This window comes from Eublepharis macularius, chromosome 17 (assembly GCF_028583425.1).
Source record: "Eublepharis macularius isolate TG4126 chromosome 17, MPM_Emac_v1.0, whole genome shotgun sequence".
Lineage (NCBI taxonomy): Eukaryota > Metazoa > Chordata > Lepidosauria > Squamata > Eublepharidae > Eublepharis > Eublepharis macularius.
The window spans coordinates 32,095,043-32,118,074 of record NC_072806.1 but is presented as its reverse complement, the minus strand read 5'-3'; the positions used below and the strand labels follow the sequence as shown (position 1 = coordinate 32,118,074).

Genomic DNA, 23,032 nt, shown 5'->3' with positions numbered 1-23,032 from the left:
ATTGCACCAGAAGACCACCTGCTCAGGCTCTATGTTACGCCGGTCCTCTCTAACTCAATGTGGAATGTCATAATAAATCAATAAATTGAGGCTTGTCTGTGACCAACAGTTTTCTAGAACACCCAACACCCAACTTTTTCTGTTGATGGACGGCCGGCCAGACACGGCCCCAGACAATCTGGCCAGAGCTTTGGAGCCTGTGACGGCATGGTTGAAACAGAGCAGGCTGAAATTGAACCCAGTGAAGACGGAGGTCCTGCAGCTGGGATGGGGGCTGCCAGATGTTGGGATCCAGCTCCCTGCCCTGGATGGGACACCACTGGCAACTTTGCCAGTGGTAAAGAGTCTGGGTGTGTTCCTGGATGCCTCCCTATCGATGGAGGCCCAGGTCACGGCGGTTGCCAAGTCTGCATTTTTCCATCTTCGTCAGATCAGGCAACTTGCCCCCTACCTGACGCCCCAGGACCTGGCTACAGTGATCCATGCAATGGTCACCTCCAGGCTAGATTACTGTAACTCACTCTACGCTGGGCTACCCCTGGGCCTGATCCGGAAACTACAACTGGTCCAGAATGCGGCGGCACGGGTCCTGACTGGTATACCTTACCAGTCACACATCACACCTGTCCTGCGCCAGCTGCACTGGCTTCCAGTTGAATTCCGAATCAGGTTCAAAGTGTTGGTTCTTACCTTTAAAGCCCTGAGTGGGTTGGGACCGGCATATCTTTGGGACCGCCTCTCCCTGTACGTTCCCCGGAGATCGCTCTGATCAGCGAATAAATATTTACTGGTGGTCCCTGGCCCTAAGGAAGCCCGCCTTGCTTCAACCAGGGCCAGGGCCTTTTCAGTCCTGGCCCCAGCCTGGTGGAACGCTCTGTCAATGGAAACCTGGGCCCAGCAGGACATATTATCGTTCCGCTGGGCCTGTAAGACAGAGCTGTTCCACCAGGCATTTGGTGATTGAAGAGGGCAGTGCCATGTCGGCCCCCCACCTTTGGGGTGGGGAAGGTTCTCCCCACCACTGCACCTTGTTAATTTGTTTTATTATTTGTATATTGATTTTAGTTTTTGTTTTTATCAATTTTAACTGTTCACCGCCCAGAGCCCCTGGGGATGGGCGGTATATAAATGAAATAAATAAATAAATAAATAAATAAATAAAACAAGCCCTCCAACGGTCATATATTTTATCTGCACTAAAGTGCAATCCGTTCAATGTGTGGTGGTGGTAGTAGTTTTATTATTTCTTGATTTGTTAATGTCAAATAGTTGAGTAAATAGACCCTGCCAGGGGTTGCCATAAGTCAACGCCCTGACCTGGATAGCCCAGGTAAGCCCGATCTCGTCAGATCTCAGAAGCTAAGCAGGGTCAGCTTTGGTTAGTAATTGGATGGGAGACCTCCAACGAAGACGAGGGTTCCAGAGGCAGGCAACGACAAACCACCTCTGTTAGTCTCTTGCCTTGAAAACCTCACTAGGGGTCACCATAAGTCAGCTTTGACTTGAGGGCACTCTCCACCACCAGCATTTGTGAACCACGTCAAGTTATTAAATGGCAATGAATTGGCTCAGATGCTATGTAGCATCCCTTTCCCCACTCTTTGTATCTCTCTCCTTCAACTCCCTGCCTCTTCCTTCAAGCCTTGGCTTCTTAGAACTTTGTTCAGTTCTGCTGCCTGCTGCTTTCTTCCTAAACCCTGCCTTACAATAGGCCTGCCTATTTTTTGAAAATCTTGGTGGGCACCTGGGAGAGTGCTGGAGTCATGGAGCTCATGGGAACCACATTGGGGAACCCTGATGTATGGTGACACCAAAATCCTGTTTGGTTTTCCTGCAACAGACAAAAACAGTCACCTCTCTGGAAGCACCCTGCCAGTTCCTCAAAGGCAGGGCTTTTTTTCAGCGGGAACGCGGTGGAATGGAGTTCCGGCACCTCTTGAAAATGGTCACATGGCTGGTGGCCCTGCCCCCTGATCTCCAGACAGACGGGAGTTCAGATTGCCTGCCGCACCGCCGAGCGGCGCAAAGGGCAATCTAAACTCCCCTGTCAGGAGATGAGGGGGTGGGGCCACTGGCCATGTGATCATTTTCGCCAAGGGCAATTTAAACTTTTAAAAACTCCCCCCTTGTTCCAGCTGACCCAAAGCGACATCATTGTGTGGTCCTGAGTTCCACCACCTCTTTTCCCAGAAAAAAAGCCCTGCTCAAAGGCCATCATCCTTAAAAAGCTTTTTCAAAACCAGTCACTGTGTTTCCTTCTCCTCCTCCTCCTCCTAGCTCCAGACCTGTTCTTCGATTGGATCCCACACTACAATTTACCCCAGAGAGAATATCCGATTTCCACAACAGCACTAGCATTGTTGCAAAACTATGCTTCCGCAGGACTTTCCCTCTAGGGACAGAAAGACCAGGTAATGAAAATGCAGGTGACAAATTAATCGAGCAATTGTCAACTCTTGTTTACATCAAGGGAGCCAGAGACCAAAGGGTAGAGAGATTTAATTATTCTGTGCTGGCATATTGGAAATATAATTTATTTTTAGCAGGAGGAACAGAGTCTTGGTGTTCTTAGGCCTCAGGTGAGTGACTCCTGCAGTTTGGCAAAGTCATGCTTGTTTACTCTGCTAGCAGATGTGTGTGTGTGTGATGTGCACTCAAGTTGCTTCCAATTTATGGCAGCCCTAAGAATTAATGATCTCCAAACATCCTGTCATTAATATTTTTGCTCAGGTCATGCAAACTGAAGGCTTTATTGATTTTATTCATTTATTTTTCAGATATATGAGGCCCAAAGTGGCTTAGGACATTAAAATCCTCAATAAATATTATGCATTAAAAAACACATCAATAAAAATGACAGGGTCTCTGAAGAATACACCCAATAAAAACAGCGTAACTTCTGTGGCTTCCTTTATTGAGGCAATCCATCTCATGCTGAGTCTTCCTCTTTTCTTACTGCCTTCAGTTTTTCCTCGCATTATTATCTTTTCCAGTGACTCTTGCTAGAAAATACAGTTTCTATTTTTCTGATTCTACCCCCCACTTCTCCCTGATTCATTGGGATTTCCCATAAATGCACTCTACTTGGTAAAACCACCACTGAAAATATGACATGAGTTTCTAGAGGCCTTATTCATTCACGTAACACTTCAATTTCACGAGGTGGAGGCTTGCTGTATCAGATTCCCAAATCACAGAGAAAACATTGAGATTTCTCACCTTGTGGTAGCATTTTCCTGCAAACACTTACGATAACACCTTGTAATCAGTTTTCAGGGATATTCCAAAAACAAGAGCCAGTTAGTACCTTTTATTAGAAACCACCAAAAACTATGCACATCGCCAAACAGCATGCAGGATTTTAAGCTCTCTAGAATTCTTCATTAAGCTGAAAGTTTTGTGCAAAGAAAGGACGGTGGGGAGAAAACAAGTTGTTTCAAGGCCTGGTGGTAAAACTTAAGCCTGCATTTGCAGGCTTAAAATGGAAAAAAGATGTGCTGCTCACTGAATTGTATTAGTTTTTAAAAAGTGCTGAGTGCAAAGAAGATTTCCAGATTGCAAGGGACAGTTTTGAGGAGTGATGGCTCTCTGCTCTGCTCCCCATCTTTCCCCCGCTCTTACCCAAGGGGGAGATAGAAGAAAATGCAATCTGTCTAATTTATTTTGATAATTACAACAACGATCTCCCCTCCTACATTTTATCCTCGCAAGAATAACCCTGTGATGTAGGCCAGGCAGAGAATGTGTGACTAGTCCAAGGTTACCCAGAGAGCTTGTCAAAGCAAAGATTCAAACCAAGTCTCCCAGATCCTTATCTGGCATTCTAACCACTACCATTACACCATGGCCATTTCCACACGGCTTACCTTTTGCTGAAATGCAGCGTGTTCTCGCACGAAATCGCACCAGGAAGACGCTGTTATCGCGCGATTTTACGCTGCATCCCGGCAAAAGGTAAGCCGCGTGGAAACGGCCCATGTTGACTTTTCACTTTGTAATGGGAATATGAATTAGGACACATTATACCTTAGTGATACATGTGTAGTCTAGTGAACTCTGTATGAACTTTAGGGCAGTTTTTTAAACAGGTTGCATAACCACACAGATGTTCCTTTCATCTTTGACAGCTAATTAAAAATAGTGGGCAGTAGCAGATAAATAGTTCTTTAGTTGTTAAAATGGACCAAAGATAATTTGTTCACTTAACTTTTCCTGTCACCTTCCAATGACTTGTGTCCCATAATTGAAAATCTGAATAAATAGCTACATCTAAATCCAGTCATAATTTTATATTGCTATGACATGTAAAAGGTCTTAGATTTCCTTGCAAATAACAACAACGATAACAACATTCAATTTATATACTGCCCTTCAGGACAACTTAACTCCTACTCAGAGTGGTTTACAAAGTATGTTATTATTATCCCCACAACAATCACCCTGTGAATGTCAATTATTATAAATGATGCTAACCCAGATAAAAGATCAGGGTCTTGCTGAAAGAAATCTCAGGCAGATCTGGGTGAGAAAATTGTACTTATCTATGAGCTTATTGAAAATTCAGTGCATTTCATAGTAAATGATTTTGAAACAATCCTAGATTTGATTGGGAGATGTTGGGTGAATTAATCCTTGTTTGCATTTGTTCCATTCTTATTGGTTCTATTTTAATGGTCCTTTATATTTATATCTTGCTTTCTTAACAACATTCAATTTATATACTGCCCTTCAGGACAACTTAACTCCTACTCAGAGTGGTTTACAAAGTATGTTATTATTATCCCCACAACAATCACCCTGTGAATGTCAATTATTATAAATGATGCTAACCCAGATAAAAGATCAGGGTCTTGCTGAAAGAAATCTCAGGCAGATCTGGGTGAGAAAATTGTACTTATCTATGAGCTTATTGAAAATTCAGTGCATTTCATAGTAAATGATTTTGAAACAATCCTAGATTTGATTGGGAGATGTTGGGTGAATTAATCCTTGTTTGCATTTGTTCCATTCTTATTGGTTCTATTTTAATGGTCCTTTATATTTATATCTTGCTTTCTTAAAAATTAGTGTTTATTTCAGTAGCTGCCTTCTTGCATGAATTTTATGTTTTTAAATATGTTTTAATATGTTTGTATATGATTTTACTACTTGTTGTTACCCGCACTGAGCCTGCTCACAGGGACAGCGGGCTATAAATCCAATGAAATAAATAGATAATAAATAAATAATAAAAATAAACCTGAACCTCTAATGTGTGTCTTGGCAGGGAGAAGATCCAGAGGCGTTAGCCATGTTAGTCTGTAGTAGCAAAATAGTAAAGAGTCCAGTAGCACCTTTAAGACTAACCAACTTTATTGTAGCATAAGCTTTTGAGAACCACAGCTCTCTTCGTCAGATGTATGTGATGAAGAGAGCTGTGGTTCTCGAAAGCTTATGCTACAATAAAGTTGGTTAGTCTTAAAGGTGTTACTGGATGCTTTGCTATGTTGGTTGGGAGAGTAAAGCAAGAAGAACCCATATAAATTATTTGTACTAATTGGCAGACTCTCAAAAAGCAAGATCTCTGTTAAAGGTCTTGATAACTTAAGGCCTTGAAGCTGCTCAGAGTTAGGAGATAAATGTTGACACTGGACAGTTAGAAAGCCTTAATGAGAAGCGGATAAGCATTCCATTACAACTTGGATGGATTAATTCATCACTTGCCTAATAACAGGATGGGTCTAGGTTGCCAACCTTCAGCTGGGGCCTGGAGTTCTCCCACTAGGGATGCCAGTCCTCTGCCAGGAGCAGGGGATTCTCTGCTCTCACCCTCCATCCCCTGCCCTGCTTACCTGGCTGGTGAGGGGGGGGGGATGCACCTCCTGGGCATGCTCCTGGGTGTGATCCTGGGTGGTGCAGCATGCTCCAGCATGGTGCAGCAGTCAAATTTGGGCTGCATTAGGCCTGAATCGGGCTGCTGTGGAGTTCCCGCGCTCCACAGCAGCCGGATTCAGGCCAAATTGGGCCTGAATCGAGCTGAATTGGGTTGCTGCATAGTGCAAAAGCACTCCCATGCTCCGCAGCAGCCAGATTCGGGACAAATTGGGCCCGAATTTGGCCGAATCGGGTCACTGCGTATTGCAGGAGCACTCCCATGTGCTGCAGTAGCTGGATTTGGACCAAATTGGGACTGAATCAGGCCACTATGTAGCACGGGAGCGCTGCCATGCTCCACAGAGGGCCGATTCAGGCCCAATTCAGCCCCTTGGGGAGCATGGGAGTGGCTCCCAGGGCAGCTCCCAGGGAATGCTCCCAGAAGTGACATCATTGCACAAGCCGGAAACATGCACGTGTGTGTAAAATAACAACCCAGGTAGGAGCTGGGCCCCAGATCTCCCACCTGGGGAGGGGGAGCAGAGAACCTGGCAATTCTAATTCCCATTGTTATAATTGATCTCCAGACTATAGTCATCAATCCCTCCAGAGAAAGTAAAGGCTTTGGAGCGCCGCCTTCTTCTCCTAAAACCCAGCTCTTCACAAGATCTACCCCAAATCTTCAAGAATTTCCAAAGTTGGAGTTGGCAGCCCTAGATGGATATAACCAGGGCTTTTTTCAGCAGGAATGCAGTGGAACTGAGTTCCAGCACCTCTTGAAAATGGTCACATGGCTGGTGGCCCTGCCCCCTGATCTCCAGACAGAGGGGAGTTGAGATTGCCCTCCACACTGCTCCAGTGCCGCTCCAGCGGTGCGGAGGGCCATCTAAACTCCCCTCTGTCTGGAGATCAGGGGGCGGGGCCACCAGCCATTTTTGCCAAGGTCAATTTAAACTTTTAAAAACTCCCCCCTTGTTCCAGCTGACCCAAAGTGACGTCATTGTGCCGTCCTGAGTTCCACCACCTCTTTTCCAGAAAAAAAGCCCTGGATATAAGCTTCCAGTTAACTTTTAATATATTTTTTTAATAGATTAGGGTGTCAGTCAGGAGGTTCAGTATTAAAACCATGATCCTGCTGAGCTAATTCCTCGCAGGTACCAGACCCCCTTGGTCTTTTGGAAAATGGCCTCCAGAAGTCTTAAAGATCAATTTCCCTTTTCAAGCCAAAGCTTTTCTACTAAACTATGCAGCAATGGCTCCAAAATAATACCACATAATGGTATTAAATATATTCACGATATAAATGTTCGCTGTGCCTTGACTTGGATGGCTCAGGCTATCTGGATCTCATCAGATCTCAGAAGCTAAAGTGAATTGGCCCTAGTTGGTATTTGGAAAGGAAAGGCAGCTAATTACAAACTACCATTATGCCCCCCCCCCGCCCCGACTTTGTATCCATCTATAACCGGCCACCCTGCCCACAGGTTTGGTTAGGCTGAATTGGTAGTACAATATGTGCACAGCTGTCTTATATATTGTATTGCTAATTGCTGATTTTATATTTTTGCTGCCAAGTTTTATTATTGTACATTTTATTATTGTATATTTTATATTGCTGTGATCTGCTGTAAGCCCGCTTGTGGGGAGCGCGGAATACAAATTTAATTAATTAATTTAATTTAATTAATTAATTAAATGCCTCTCTTAGTCTCTTGCACTGAAAACCCTACGGTGTCATATCGTAAGTCAACTGTAATTTGATGGCACTTTACATACTTTATACATATATTAACTATGGCAAGAGTGGCGTTTGTGTGCCTTTGGAAATTTTGGTCTGGCCCTAACAAAAGAAAATGGTTCTTAAAACTATGGGACATGAGAAAGAGGCTGACAGTGAAAGCAGTGAAATGTTCTAAAAAGGTGAGATTGGGGGAAATTTGCTCCCGACCTTTTCTATATAAAGAATTAACTGGTTAAAAGAATCCATAGTTAAATTCATGTATTTTATGTGTCTGGTGTTACGTTACGACTTTAATAAGCTTATATTTTTAAATTTTCTAAATTAAAAAATTAAAGCCACCAAACCCAAAGGGGCCCACATCTCGTCCGACCTTTTCAAGAGATTTCTGGCTACATAGCAAGGTTGGGTTTTTCCCCCCTGTCCTCATAGGGATGCAGAATGTAATCATTCACTTCACCGTGGATTTGGATGCTGCAATGGAAAAGAAGAGAGTGCAGTTTGAGGACCATATGACCACGCTCAGTAGCGCGATCTCCCTCGCTGAACATTCGTGCGCTGAACTGCAGCTGTATGTTCTGGTAAGCTCAGAAACGGAACCATCTCCTCACCAACGGTGCCCATTGTGGTAAACAAACCTTTTTGTAACTGCCGCCTGCATCTGCTTGGCTTTTTATGTGCTGTGCCCCAGTTCAGCAGTGAGAATTGACCCTCAGCCATCTCTTGTTAAGAACCTAGCTGGTTTACTAAGCAAAGCAGCTCTCTTTGTCTAAAAAGCCAGCTTTGGGTGCATGTTCCTGTCTTTCCAGAGACCTTTGGACTTTGTCCAGAGAAACAAGTGTATGCTGTGTGTGTGTCATGTGCCTTCTGCTGATTCCACACACGTTGGATGATGCACTTTCAATGCACTTTATCAGTCGTTTGAGGTAGATTTTTTGTTCTGCACACAAAAAAATCCGTTCCAAATGATCTATAAAGAGGATTGGAAGTGCATTATCCAATGTGTGCGGAATCACTCTTCATGTTCCCTCTGACCTATGGCGATCCTATGAATGAGAGACCTTCAAAACATCCTATCAGATCCTGCAAACTGGAGGATGTGGCTTCTTTTATTGAGTCCAGCCATCTCGTTTTGGGTCTCCCTCTTTCCCTACTGCCTTCCACTTTTCCAAGCATTATTGACTCTTCAATATAGCTAAAAAGAGGCGTTTGAACTTGGCCAGAGAAGTATGCAGAGGTCTGGAATCTGGCCAGCAGAAGATGCTTAGGAACTTCAGGACTGCTGGGGCTGCTTTGGCCTAATGCTGCTGTGGAATTGAGACTGTTCTGCCTGCATGCTTGCTACCTTCCCATCCTGTATATGTGTAAGAAAACAACTGCTAGTGAGCCTTGTCCTCCATGGAACTTACCAGCTCTCAGAGGAGTGCAAAACAATCCAGCAGCCCTTTGGCTTGCCTCTTTACAGACTCTGTCCATTTGTGGCTGTAACTTATTTTTGCGGTTTTATTCCAGCCATGTAACAGTAACTGCTTCTCTGGTGTTGCCGTCAGACTCAGCTACTGGCTTAACAGCTCCAGTGAACACCTGGACGATCCCAGGCCTACCCTAGATATATATCGCGAATCCGAGGTGTATTTCCAGGTAAACATACAATAATCAAGGCTTTCTTTCTTTCTCTCTTTCTTTCTTTCTTTCTTTCTTTCTTTCTTTCTTTCTTTCTTTCTTTCTTCCTTTCAACTTTATTTAAATACAGAACATAAAAGAAACAACAATACATAAAAACAGGGTTTTTTTCTGAGAAAAGAGGTGGTGGAACTCTTAAGAGGGAAATGAGGGAGAAACACACGGGATTCTTTGAAATAATATTATTTTCATGCGCTATGGACTTACATCAACTGTGAGACAGAACCCTCTATCTTGTGGGGATGGGGGTGGTATTAAACGACATAGGAACTGCCCAGTAGGATCATACTTACCACAATAGTTGTGAACTCTTGCCCCAGGGACAAAATTCTGAGGGGCGCAAAATTTCTCCGGCCGGCCTCTACATCCTCCCCAGGGCAGCTGAGGTGAGTCCCTCATATCTATTGGGAAGACTCGTTCCTCACAACAATCCAGCCTCCCCTCCCCGAGCAGCCACTCACACCAGATCTCCGTGCAGCGCCAAACAGCCCCTCAGAATAGTGCCCCCGAGGCAAGAGGTGCCGGGACTCCGTTCCACCGCCTTCCGGCTGAAATAAAGCCCTGCTTTTTTAAAGCCCTGCCTAATAAAAAAGCCCTGCCTAATAATACCTCTTAAAACACCAATAGATTTATACAGATCTTATTAAAATTAGAAACATAGGAACGATGGATGTAAATTGAGACTGTATCGATTAACTATAGAGTGTGTAACGACATATACTAAACATAACTATGATATAATTCCTTTGGAATCTTCTGTTCAGAAAGGTAAGTTAAAATTGGTGACCAAATTTTCTTGAAATTAGAGAGGGCTTTAGTTGATGTTATCTGGTTCAAATTAAAAGTCTTTTTTCTTTTCATTTTGAGGAGCTGATTCAGATTTCCTCTCTGTGGTATGAATAGTAGCGCCCACTTGCAATTTTCTAGTGCAGTCTGAGCCTTGCTTGAGGAATCCATGCAACTACCAAAGCTCTGAATCGTTGGGAACATGGTAGCACCATCTTTCTTTCCTCTCCATCTCTGCAGAGGGGAAGCTAGAGGCTGGCTGGCTGTGCTGAGAGTCCCCAGCAGAACTGAGCTTTTCTCTCTCCAGAACTTTTCTTCTCCTGCAAGGCTGAGAAGGAGGCACGAAGTTCAGATGTTGAGGGGGAAATTAGGGCTGTTGTACAGCTCTGTGGAAGAGGGAATTTTGGCAAGTGCAATTTTCTGCATAGGAGTGGGAAAATCTGAAGCTGCCCAAATCCCCACTTTTGCACACTTTACAAAAAAGTCAGTAGCCCTGTCCTACATCTGAGGACAGGATCAAGTTGCCAACTCTGGCCTGAGAAATTCCTGGAGATTTGGAGACAGTGCCTGTAGAGGGGGAATCTGGGGAAGAATTTCACCTAGAATCTATGTTATCCAAGGACAGGATTAAGTTGCCAACTCTGGCCTAAGAGATTCCTGGAGATTTGGAGGCAGTGCCTGTAGAGGAGGAATCTGGGGAAGGTTATACCACAATATCTGCCCTCTGAAGCTACCAGTTTCCCCAGGGGGGACTAATCTCTATAGTCTCAAATTCCAGAAGACTGTCAGATCCTGCCTGGAGGTTAGCAACACTAGGACAGGATAAGTAGTGTTCTTCAAATCCATATTCCTCAGTAGCATGCAGTCCAGTTGGTTTTGAACCGTTCTCTATCCAGTGTTGGAATAAAGGCACAGTTCTAGCTTCTGTCTCACGAACAGCAATGACACAACCTTCCTCTCTCCCCCATCCCATTCCTGTCAAATTTCAGTTGCCGTATAAGGATGGCTGTGATAACAAGACCGTCTGCGCTCCACATTTGACCTTGACTGTTCAAGCAGAGTGAGTCTCTGAATGTGTCTGTTGTACCGTTAACAAATGGCAGGCCTGAAGACCAAACTAGGCAAGGGTTTAATCCTCTCCCTGCAAAATCATTTTCTTGCGTTCGGTCGGACTGCGGGAGCAACTGTTTTCCCCTCAAGCACTGTGGCCTGGGGAATGCACAATGCTCATGGATTATACTAACTTTTCCCTCATCTCACACTTCCCCCAGGAAGCTCAAGGTAGCTAGCACAGTTCTTTCCCTTCACTTTATCCTCAAAACAACCCTGTGAGGTAGGTGAGTCAGATAAACATTACAAAATTCTTATGCCCGCATGAGGACTTTCTATTGTAGATGCACCTGGAATTCCATGCTTGGCACACTGTTCCCAGGTGCACACAGGCCCAAATCGGACTGGGACCTTGGTGTGCACAGAGAAAGGGGCCTTAAGCCTTCCCCCCCCCCTACTCCATTGCCCCAACCTGAAAAGGTCTTGGGCAGCTGCTATTTACCTCATTTGGGGAAACTTGTATGTACCAAGTGGTTGCATACAAGTTTCCCTGGTGGGGCAAATAGTGGGCTCCCTGGGGCAGTCTCAGGTCAGGAAAATGAGTTCCAAGCACAGAACTCCCAAGACCACATCTGTCAACCATCAACGTGGAGACTTTATAATGTGTGAATTGGAAGAGAAAATGACTTGCTCAAAGTCCTCCGGGGAATGTAAAATCATAGAGTCCAGTAGCACCTTTAAGACTAACCAACTTTATTGTAGCATAAGCTTTTGAGAACCACAGCTCTCTTTGTCAGACGCATCTTTATTGTAGCATAAGCTTTCGAGAACCACAGCTCTCTTCATCAGATGCATCTTTATTGTAGCATAAGCTTTCAAGAACCACAGCTCTCTTCATCAGATGCATCTTTATTGTAGCATAAGCTTTCAAGAACCACAGCTCTCATCAGATGCATCTTTATTGTAGCATAAGCTTTCGAGAACCACGGCTCTCTTTGTCAGACACATCTTTATTGTAGCATAAGCTTTTGAGAACCACAGCTCTCTTTGTCAGACGCATCTTTATTGTAGCATAAGCTTTCAAGAACCACAGCTCTCTTTTTCAGACGCATCTTTATTGTAGCATAAGCTTTCGAGAACCACAGCTCTCTTCATCAGATGCATCTTTATTGTAGCATAAGCTTTCAAGAACCACAGCTCTCATCAGATGCATCTTTATTGTAGCATAAGCTTTCGAGAACCACGGCTCTCTTTGTCAGACGCATCTTTATTGTGTAGCATAAGCTTTCGAAACCCACAGCTCTCTTCGTCAGATGAGATCCTAGAGCATCTCAGCTTTGAGAGAAAAAACAACAACAACCGAGTTTCAAGTCCTTATGGTGATGCAGAGGTTTTAAATCATAAAGGCAAGATGTGATAAAATCTCAAGCAGCCACAGGAGGGAGGGGGCTGAATGAGAATTATTTCCCCCCTATATGTTTAGTGGCAAAAGGAGGACCTTGCTGATAGCCTCTTATTTATTTATTTAATTTTATTTATAGTCCACTCTCCCAGTATGCGGGCTTCAGAACAGATTAACAGCATATAAATACATATAATAAAACAAAATTCTGGTAGCAATCATATAAAGACAGCAATAAAAATATATCAAGACAGCCCACATTGCACCCTACATCTAACATCCTCAAGATCCAGGCCCCCACCTAATCCCAAATCTGCAACAGCCCAGAAAGTTGTAGTTCTGCTACCAGAGAAAGGCAACCTCCTGAGGAGTGCAGCAGGCCTCATTGCAGAGTTGATGCACTCAGTGTTCCCTTTGGAAGGCACCTGGCACTCATATGCCCTTTTTACTGGCTTTCCTGCCTGCAGAAGCATCCTGGCACACAGAAACAAAACTTGGCCTGGCAGGGAGGTGAATGGTGGGCAGCTCAGTTTGTGCATGCCAGGCGCCAGGGGTCATTTCGTAGAAAAAGAGCTGGAGGAACTCATTAGTATAACTTATTAGCGTATGCCTACGCCCCTTGCCATTGCCGGAAGTGTGTCATTAGCATAACTGATTTGCATATGCCACACCCCCTGACATCACCTATCCTGGCTGTTTTGGACTCGATCCTGGCCATTCAGGGCCGAAATTGGGCCCCAAATGGCTAAAGGGGCTGAAAATGGCCCAAAAGGGGCCCAAAATGGTCAGGACTGGGCTGCTGCTGAGCGGGAGAATGATCCACCACCCGGGGCCACCTGACATGTGACCTCTTTGGGGAACTGCCAGAACTGCGTTCCTGCGCGTTCCCCCTCGAAATGAGCCCTGCCAGGCGCAGAAGGGAAAGGCACAGGCCGAGCCGAAGTGCCAGCAGAAGACTCTCTTGAGTCCAAAGTGCCCCCCCCCCCGTTTTCTCTTTCCACACCTTCCTCATGTTCCCTTGCAGGAAGGAGCTGGTGGTTGGCGCCACCAAAGAACTGACCATGAGCCTCCACCTGGCAAACACCGGCGACAATTCCTACATGACATCTCTGCTTTTGGAATACCCAGCAAACCTGATCTTTAAGAAGGTCCAAGAGGTGAGAGGGTCCTTAGCAGCAGAGCTCCACCCAAGCATCCTTTTGTTTTTCAAATGTAATTTGAAAACCTACAGCATTGCCACTAGAACCACACCAAGATTCCTGACTGAGAGGGGACGGAGGGTGGGAAGGAGGAGCTGGAGGTACAGAGAAGAACCTCCCTTGAGGGTTAGGTGGAGAGGAAGGTGGGTAGGTCCTTTGAGATGCCAACTGGTGTGGTATATTGGCTGCATCAGCTACCAAAGCTAAATGGAGCCTCTGTGTACAGAAGCAGTGTACCTGAGTACCAAATGTTGGGACCAACCAATGAGGAAAGACTGTCACTTCCATACCCTGTTTGTAAGCTTCCAGACCCATTGGGAAGATTGCAATGGGAGACAGAACAGGGACCTCTCAGGGTCTGATCCGATGAGGCAGTTCTGTTGTACAAGAGATGCTGGGCTCAGGCAGAGGTCCAATCCACAAGAATCTGCCTGAGCTCTCAGCTCCCTAGCTGAGGCAGGGACCGTCTTTAGTAGCTGATAGGACTGACAATTGGGAATGCGAGACGCTGGGGACCGGAAGTGTTTGTGGTGTTCTGGTTTGAATCTTGCTGTCCGTGTCTTGGCAGCTTTCTTCTCTGATTGACTGTGATACCCCTCAGCCAGCCAAGCCTCAGTTCTCCTCCCTGAACTGCAAGATTGGACATCCTGTTTTTAAGACCACAGTAAGTCACCCACAGAATGGATTAAAAGGGGTTGTGTTCCTTTGTGCGCTGACCACTGTCCTTTAAGTAGGGGGTCCATACCCTTTCTTGACTGCTGGCTAGTACATTATTTATTTATTTTATTAGATTTATATTCCACTCACCCCATGAACGAGCTCAGAGCAGATTACAAAGAGAAGATATAAAATCAAACAGGGTAGCATAACATCATGGTTTCCCCTTGTACTGCAGTGTAATAATGATGATAACAATAATAACAACTACATTTATATACCACTCTTCCAGATAGATTAGTGCCCCAATCAGAGTGCTGAACAAAGTCAGTAGGTCAGTGTAACATTTGATTTATATACCGCCCTTCAGGACAACTGAATACCCACTCAGAACGGTTTACAAAGTGTGTCATTATTATCCTTGTGACCATCACCCTGCGAGGTGGGTGGGGCTGATAGTGCTCTGAGAAGCTGTGACTGACCCAAGGTCACCCAGCTGGCTTCAAGTGGAGGAGTGGGGAATCAAACCTGGTTCTCCAGATTAGAGTCCTGCTGCTATTAATCACTACACCAAACTGGCTTTGGTGTGGAACCTAAAGGGCCAGTTTAGATGTGAAAACACCTCACATAAGCCTGAAGGACGGGAGGCATTGGGTATGCTGTCAGCAGAGAAATTGAAAGATGTTTTCTACACTGAAGATCGAAACCGAGCAGGAAGAGAAATCAGGAGGGCTGCAGTGGACTGAGAAGCAGCTTTCTGAGGGAAGAGATATAGAGGAGTGCAAAGTAAGGGCCAAACAGAAAAACAGGGCTCAGGGAAACACTTAGGCAGATCCTAAGGGGGGTTGAGAGGGTTGGGACCTGCGGGCCTGAAAGGCAATGTCCTTTGGAGAAGTCAGACTGTGAACGTTCCGAGACGTCACCTCAGTCGCCGAGAGAAGGCGCATCTGAATTTTACATACTGGTGAGCCAATCAGCCCACTTTTGACTGCCGAATTCCAATAGCCAGCCGAATACTGGCCACAGAGACTGGCAGAGTTTTAAAATGCACACGCTTAGGTGGGGCATCATTTGACTAATCTCTCTGGTCTTTTCCACCACAGGCAAATTTTTCCGTGACCTGGCAATTAGAAGAAAGGAAGTTCCCCAGCGATTCTCCGAGCATCACTGTTCACCTCAGCAAGTAAATAAAATCTCCTTAACTGACAAACAATTCTTATTAACCCCAATATTTTTGATGATGCATCCGTCTACCTGAGCAAGGCACCCTGGGCATATGTCTCTTGTACATGGTGCTTTAAAGGAATTGCTAAAATTGCATCTCAGCATAATTGTTAAGCTTTAGTATGAAAAAGGCAAGGAGGGTGACAGCTCTGAGAGTTGTACTCAACACTCTTGTTTTGCGGGATGGATGCTTTAAAAAGCAAGTGGGTAGGCATTTTGAAAAGCGAGTGGTGGGTGGCAGGCAGTGGTCAAATCTTGCTGCCCTGTTCCACCTCGGTTGCCTCTCAAGTTGGCAATTGGGCACTCCAACAAGGAGAGGCCTGATTTGGCTTAAAAGATGCCGGTTGCTGGCCCTGCCTTGAAGAACAGTCATTTATTGTGACCTGAGCTGGTGTGTGCCGTTCTTCAACTACAAGATGGCAAAGGAATTGGGGTAGGTGGATACTGAGATGTTTAAAGAGAAATGCTGCTGACGCTTGATTTATTTTGACAGCACCAACCAAAACAGCACGGCCCTGATAGAAGAACATTTCCTCAACGTGAAATACGCTTTCACCAGCTTCCTCAGCAGGTAAATGGCCAAAAACAGTCCTCTGTCTTTAGATGCAAGAGTATGCGAGAGAAGGAATGAAACGGGGGCTAGGTACCCCTCATTTGTTAGTAATAACACGGATTTTATTTTTTTTAAAAGAGATTAAGCATATGCTTAATCTCAAGGTTAAGAAAACTAATACTATTTATATAAATAGTATTTATATAAATATAATTTATATATTTATATAAATTTAAATAATTTAAATTTTATACACACACACACTTTACATAAATAGCACTTTGCAAATATTCAAAACACTTCTCATGAGTAAATCCTACTACAATCTTGTAAAATAGGCCAGTATTATTACTACCATACTGAAGAGGAAACTAGGCATAAATTTTTGCATCAAAAAGACAGACTTCCTAATGTCTCTCTCGAAAGAGGCCCATAAGCCGTCCTCACCCCACCCGCCAATATGGCTTGTTCCATAAAGATCAAACTGATGTCTGATTCCAGGGTTTCTTTGCCTGCAGGCCAGATCCTTTCCTATACGTGAACGTGGATGAAAGATCCTCGCGGATCATCAGCTTGGAATTTAATGTATGTCCAAGGCCAATGCCCTCCAAGTTGCTGCTTGTTTGTGGGCAGTGCCATTTTCTGACCTTCCGTATATACCTTGCAGATAAACGGACAAAACCCATATAGGGCACCGCTTGAGCTGCAGGTCGGGGTCCCAGCCCTCATAGCCAACCTCCAGGTCATCTCTGTGAAGAATGCAACAGGGACACAGGTAACGCTTTCCACCTCACCTGGGCCATTTCTAACTCTGAACGTACAGAATTGCAGCAATGGTGGGTGCCAGCCTTGGTTCTCCAGGCCCTGCCGAGATCAGTCACCTCATTTTTACCAAAGGCCAAAGATTGCCTTTTTACTTGCAGACGCCTCTGGCACTGCCCTGGTCTCTTCCCCCATGGTCTGCTCAAACTGGTGTCTCTTTGGGCAAACGATGGGGGCACCCTTTCCGAACTGCCCCTCTTCCTGTCATCTGCGGTTCCCTCCTCAGGCCTTCACCAAGAAATGGGCATGTGAGTTTATGCTCACGGCCAGCAGAGTATTCCCAGGTCAGCCATGCTACAAAGCCTTACTGCTGCCTTACAGCAAATCAGATGACTGGCACATGCAACCCATTACTGTTCCCTTAAGGTCTGAAGCAGAGCTACCAAGGAACTCTTACCCGGAGACTGGTCTGGGGACTCTGGCCATAGGCTCAGCTGAGGGCCCACCAAAATGGGGTGCATACACAGATGCCCACTCCCAAACGATTTCTTAAGGCTGAACATTTCCTGTTCATCTTCAACACAAGCACTAGCCCTTCTTTTGAGATGTGTCACCTATCCAGTCAAGCGCACCCTACTATGTACAGTGGCCTGGCAGGTATTCGACAACTCCCGTTTTTATACTTCCAGGCATAATAGACTGGATTTTTAAAGAGAACAATCAGGCCACCATGTACGGCTAGAGAGCTGAAATCCACTTGGAGGGGGCAAATCACAATTTAGAACCTGAAACACATTTAAGCCTACATTTTTAACATTGTCCCCTTCCCAAGTTAAAACCCCAACCCTCTATCATTTGACCCATCACTAAATGTTCAATTGCAACATAGGGCCGAGCTAGAAGTGACGCATTACACTTGAATGGCAAGTGAAGAGACTCACATGTATTCCTCCCTGTTCCCTTGCGTTCCACTTGATCACGTAGTGAACAGGGAGGAATACACATGAGTCTGTTCACTTGCCATTCAAGTGTAATTCGTCACTTCTGGCTTGACCCTTAGAGTCAAAAGTATTCTAATCTAGTGCTGTGCAGCAATAAGAACATGTGAAGAGCCCAGCAGGATCACACTAGTAGTTGATCTAGTCCAGCATCTCGTCTAACACAATAGTTACCTGCTGGAGGGCCAAACAAGCACAGAGGGCACCTTCCCTTGAGGTGTGCCTCCCAGCACTACCTCAGAAGATGGTGGTTTCCTCAACTCACCCTGTTAGCAATCGCTGGACCTCTCCTCCAATCTGTTTTTAAAGCCATCTATGCTTATAACCATCACTACATCCACCGGGGGTGAATTCCATAATTTAATTACTCTCTTAAGTAAATACTTATTTCCTTTTGCCTATCTTGACTCTGCTGCCCATCGACTTCATTCTAGTGTTAGGAGACAGAGGACAAAGTTCTCTCTGACCACTTTCACTAACCCATGCATAATTTTATAAACCCCTATCTTGTCACCCCTCAGTAGACTTTGAAAAGTCCCAGATTTTTTAACCTCTTGTCATAGGAAAAGTGCTTCACCAGTGATGCAGACGAACAGGGGCCTGGTTCACACATGCAGGACAGTGAAGTGACAAAGCTTCACTACAGTACAACGAACTGGGCTACTTAAGACAGCAAGTGATGGATGGCAGCTTTGAATCTCTGTGCTAATAAACGTTTCCTGCAAAGAGAAATCTAGCATAACAGGGAGAAAGGCTCTGCAGCCTGGTTTTTCTCTTTGCAGGGAATTCGTAACATCTCCTGCATGACTTACTGTCCCATACTCATTCAGAGAACTGCCATGGCCCCACCTAGACCCTGGAGATGTGGCTCTCTTTTAATATCATTGATGGTGAGAAATGCTTACAACATGCTGATGTGGAGCTGTGGAGGGGGGCTGTCTCCTCTTCTCCAAAAGTACATGACAGTAGGCATACCCAAGGGAGCACAGCCCTCAAATGGCCACAAGGACTGTGACATTATAAGGCCAGGCTGGTGTTACCCTAGATGCTTCTAGATTTTAGTTAAGACTACTTCTGGACCCAAAAACTATTTCTGGACATTCTATAATGTACCCATTACAGACAAAAAACCATTAAAGATCAATAAAGATGCAAGGCAGAGCACACAGATAAGGAACTAAAGGAGTACTAAAAATAATATAAAGTAGTAATAAAAATGTTATTTGTTCTGGCCATAGGCCAGAATACATTATCTAGTTTCTACAAAAGACTGGTTAAGCATCAAATAAATTCTTACTAAAATAATTTGTCAGGTTAAATGTTCTAAGATTTGAAGTGACAGAGATATGACAGCAAGTAGCAATATTCTTTTTATTATAAGTAAGCCGCTGTTTAGGAAACAAAATATCATATTTTTTTGAATTTGCTGAAAGCAAAGTTATCTTTGTAAGTGCATATCTAGGCTGAAATCAGTCAATAATATAAATCAATCAAACTAGGAAATGAAATGTTCCATTCTTGCTGTTTATTTGCCATATATCCTGTATGACTATATACATAAAAATGTAACACTGTGGTTGCTATTGTTGGTTTGGAAAACACGTCCTGTGGCAACTGGTTCCAATATGGACCCCACAGCCCACCTCAGTCAGCGGAAGAATGTGCCCGTGTTCAACAGTTCTGTGGCAGAACAGAAGCCAAGAACCTCTTTAGAGAACAACTCAAGCTGTTTCTGCACCTGCCTCATGGAGGCAGATGTGGGCTTCTTTCTGTAAGACACCTCTTTCAAAAGTTTGTCTGCTAGGTAGTGAAGCCACAAGATATTGCTGTGGGGGAAATAGTCAGCCCAGCTGTTCAAGTTTTCCTCTCTCATCTGCCTGTAAATGTCAAACTGATAGTCCCCTCTTCCTTGGAACACTTCTTCATCAGTGGACAGGTCACAGTACACCGTGAGGCCATCTTTCTCCAGCCTGGAAAAGGTGTAGTCTATGATGTTCACAAGGAATCCTTGAGTGGGAACGGTACGGCTTTCCCCTCTCAGCTTAAAACGCAGCTCCTTCAAGGTTGTTTTCTTAACAAGCACGTTCCCCCAGTGCAGGTCTCGGTGCTCAAATTGCAACGCTTCCTCCGCCACAGCCAAAGAAGCAGTGACTTGGCTTAAGATGCTTTTGGCTACAAGTACAGAGTTCAGCTGCCGGTTGCTCATGTTCTCCAGGTCAGTGCCACCAAACTCGAACTCCAGGATCATGAAGAGCTGCTGGTCTGCAAAGAAATCCGGCCTATCATTTTCAGACACTCTCAGCCTGTGGTAGTCATCCCAGGCTTTCAGGAGATGTTCAGGGTAGGCTCCTTGCACACAGTGTACAGAATACAAGCTAATAAACCCAGAAGTTTGGTTGACCTCCTCTTCAGCCAAAAGACTGAGTTCTTTTGAAATGATGATCTCTGGTAAAATCTCGCTGAAGGTCTTCTGAGCTTCTCCATTGACTCGGACGGTCCCTTCAATAGGAATTATTTTCAAAGCCACGGCTCCTTTCTCACCATCTGTTCTGAAAACCTCTCCAAATACCCCCTCTCCAATTTTCTCGCATTTTTGCATTTTCTCTGGGGGGATACATTCCTCGAAGCTAATGGGACCTTCTTGTTGGCACTCCCCATACACTTTTTCTGCATCTGTCAGCATCACCTCTGCTACGGAAAAAGACTTCATGGATGACAGCAGGACCATAGAAGAGGAAGGACAAATAGAATACCCAAGTTTTTTAGTGAACGGGGTCTTGGGTGTCCCTGCAGGGATGGATTTGGGGGATGAAGTGCTCAGCATGCTGTTATTAAAACTTTCAGCCTCGGACAGAATTTTCTTTTTCTTGTGGAGGGACAAAGAGGCTCGAATCCTGCGCCACAAGCTGGAATTCTTGACGGAGGAGCTATCTGGAAGCAAGGAGGAGAAAGCCAGATTATCTTCCATCTCATTCCATTTCAGATGGTCCTGAAGGAGGGAGGCATCGGCATGTTGTTTCCAACCTGTATTCTTCTTGTGCTTTAACTGCCCAGGTTTGGCTCGTTGCCCCCACCGTCTGGAACTGAGTCCACTGATACAAGCTTTTCTACCAGTGGCTCCTTCCCCATAGGTGGGGACCACCTGACTGCTGCTTGTAGCGTCAGACATTCCAGGAATGGCACAAGGGGAATCTTTTTTCTGCAGCATGCCCACTGCTTGTTTTCCAGTAGACTTACTGGCCAACCAGTTTGGTACCACTTGATTGTCCAGGATCACAACAGGCTGAAGCTGAGGGTTGTTTTCAGCCAGGCTGAAGTCACTTCCTTCTTCAGAGAGAACTCCATTTAGACCACCTGCTCTTTGATACGGTGTGATACTCTCTTGAACCAAGATCTGCTGCCTCTTGTTCTCCAGAGGCTCTGTCCCTTTTGGCAAAGAGAGGGCAACCTTTCCATCACACACAATGGCTTGTAACCGGCAAGCTCCCTGCAGTGGGCTCGGTGTCACAAGGGCCTTTGATGACACTGACAGTTTTGTGGGATGATCCTGATCAGCATCTTGAAGGCAAGAGCCCTGACCTGGGAGAGAGACAGCATCATTTGGCGACATTGGAAGTTCTCCCTCGCCTGTGAGAGGGGCTTCTGCCTTGCTACAGATGTTATGCGAGCGCGAGGCAAAGTGGTCTTGAAAGAGCCTGCAGGAAGACGGCCTGAAGCCACAACGGGACGTTGGCGTGGATGGAGTTTGTATCGGGGGACCCCTGTGAGGGCACTCACACAGTGGGCGCCCTGCATCTTGGTGGGTGAAGAGCTCCAGGCTGCCTGCGGTGTTCTGCTGGTCGCCATCCCCATCCATATTCATCAAGCTCAACTCCTGGAGCACATCGCAGGGGGAGCCTCTGTCCTCCCTCCAGACTTCCTGCCCACTAGGAGGGCTGCAGCAGCAGCAGCATGAGGCCGACGGTTTGTCCCCTACCGGGCTCTCCTCCCTCAGGTTGCTTTTCACGGTCGACAGGGGCAGCTGGGGGGTGCTGCAGACCAAGGGGGGCCGCAGCCGAAGGCTGGTCCTCTTCTGGGCCTGCGGGCGCGGGCGCTGGGTGACGTGCCTGAGCTGCGGGGTGGTCGGCAGGCAGGCGTCTCGGCCCTTTGACGGGGCCCGGTTCTCCTTGGCCCCCTTCTTGGCCCTCCGGCCGGGCTGGCGGCGCCGCGGGCTGGGCGGCAGGAAGTCCGGGTCGTCGAGGGAGGAGGGCGAGGAGACGCCCCCCGAGGAGCTGGTGCTGCTGAAGTAGCGCCGCGGGTCGAGCTGGGGCGAGATCCAGGGCGCGGCCGGCAGCACCCGCCTCAGCCCGGCCCGGCCTCCGCCCGCCTTTCCGCGGAGGCCCCGCTGCCCCGCGTAGGTCCTCAGCAGCCGCGGCTGGCGCCTCTCCATCCGGAGGGGGCGGGGAAGCGAAGCGCAGGCCGGAAGCCGGCGGGCAGGCCGGCGGGCGGGCGGGCCCTGCCTCTCCTCAGGCGCGCCAAGGCCGCTTCGCTCGAGGCTCCCTCCGCCGTCGGGCTGCCAGCGCGCCCGCCGCCATTTCAAACGCGGCTCTCGCGAGAGCGGGCGAGACTCGGCGGGTGCGGCGGCGAGAGGGGACTTGGCGGCGCGCGGGGGAGGGAAGTCGGTCTCCGACCAGTCAATCAGTCAATCAATTAGTGCTGTGCGCAGCCAATGGGAGGCTACGATTGGGGGAGAGCGAAGGAGAGGGGAGGGCCGTTCCTTTCGTACGTCATCATCATAGAGGTAAGGGTGAAAGAAAATAACGGTGCCCTATGACTTCCGGTTGGGGCTGTAGGCGCCATGAGAGTGGTAAAAGCGGGCTGCGTGTGTCCGCCTAAGGCGAAGGTCCGCCTCGGGCAGCGGAGGTGCCGTTTCCGCCAGGTTGAGCTGAGTTTCGCTGCACTAAGAGACGCGAGTTTTTAACGTAATGGGTCTTTCCACGTCAAGCGTTATACATCCAGATAGATCAAGATGGGTAGCGGTGTTAGTCTGCCTGTAGCAGTAGAAAAGAGCAAGAGTCCAGGAGCACTTATAAGACTAACAAAATTTGTGGTAGGGTATGAGCTTTCCTGAATCACAGCTCACTTCTT

The 23,032-nt window shown here is 46.3% G+C and overlaps 1 protein-coding gene across 1 annotated transcript in view; it reads left to right on the top strand.

Annotated features, from left to right (window-relative positions):
- The window catches only part of ITGAE (integrin subunit alpha E), a 57,482-nt gene that overhangs the window by 27,648 nt on the left and 6,802 nt on the right, over positions 1 to 23,032 (top strand). Inside the window, exons 14-23 of the mRNA XM_055001858.1 lie at positions 2,278 to 2,411; positions 8,024 to 8,172; positions 9,104 to 9,232; positions 11,050 to 11,120; positions 13,537 to 13,669; positions 14,280 to 14,375; positions 15,472 to 15,551; positions 16,086 to 16,163; positions 16,664 to 16,730; positions 16,813 to 16,920. Of these exons, the coding sequence (XP_054857833.1) occupies positions 2,278 to 2,411; positions 8,024 to 8,172; positions 9,104 to 9,232; positions 11,050 to 11,120; positions 13,537 to 13,669; positions 14,280 to 14,375; positions 15,472 to 15,551; positions 16,086 to 16,163; positions 16,664 to 16,730; positions 16,813 to 16,920 (1,045 nt within the window). The remainder of the gene's footprint in view (positions 1 to 2,277; positions 2,412 to 8,023; positions 8,173 to 9,103; positions 9,233 to 11,049; positions 11,121 to 13,536; positions 13,670 to 14,279; positions 14,376 to 15,471; positions 15,552 to 16,085; positions 16,164 to 16,663; positions 16,731 to 16,812; positions 16,921 to 23,032) is intronic.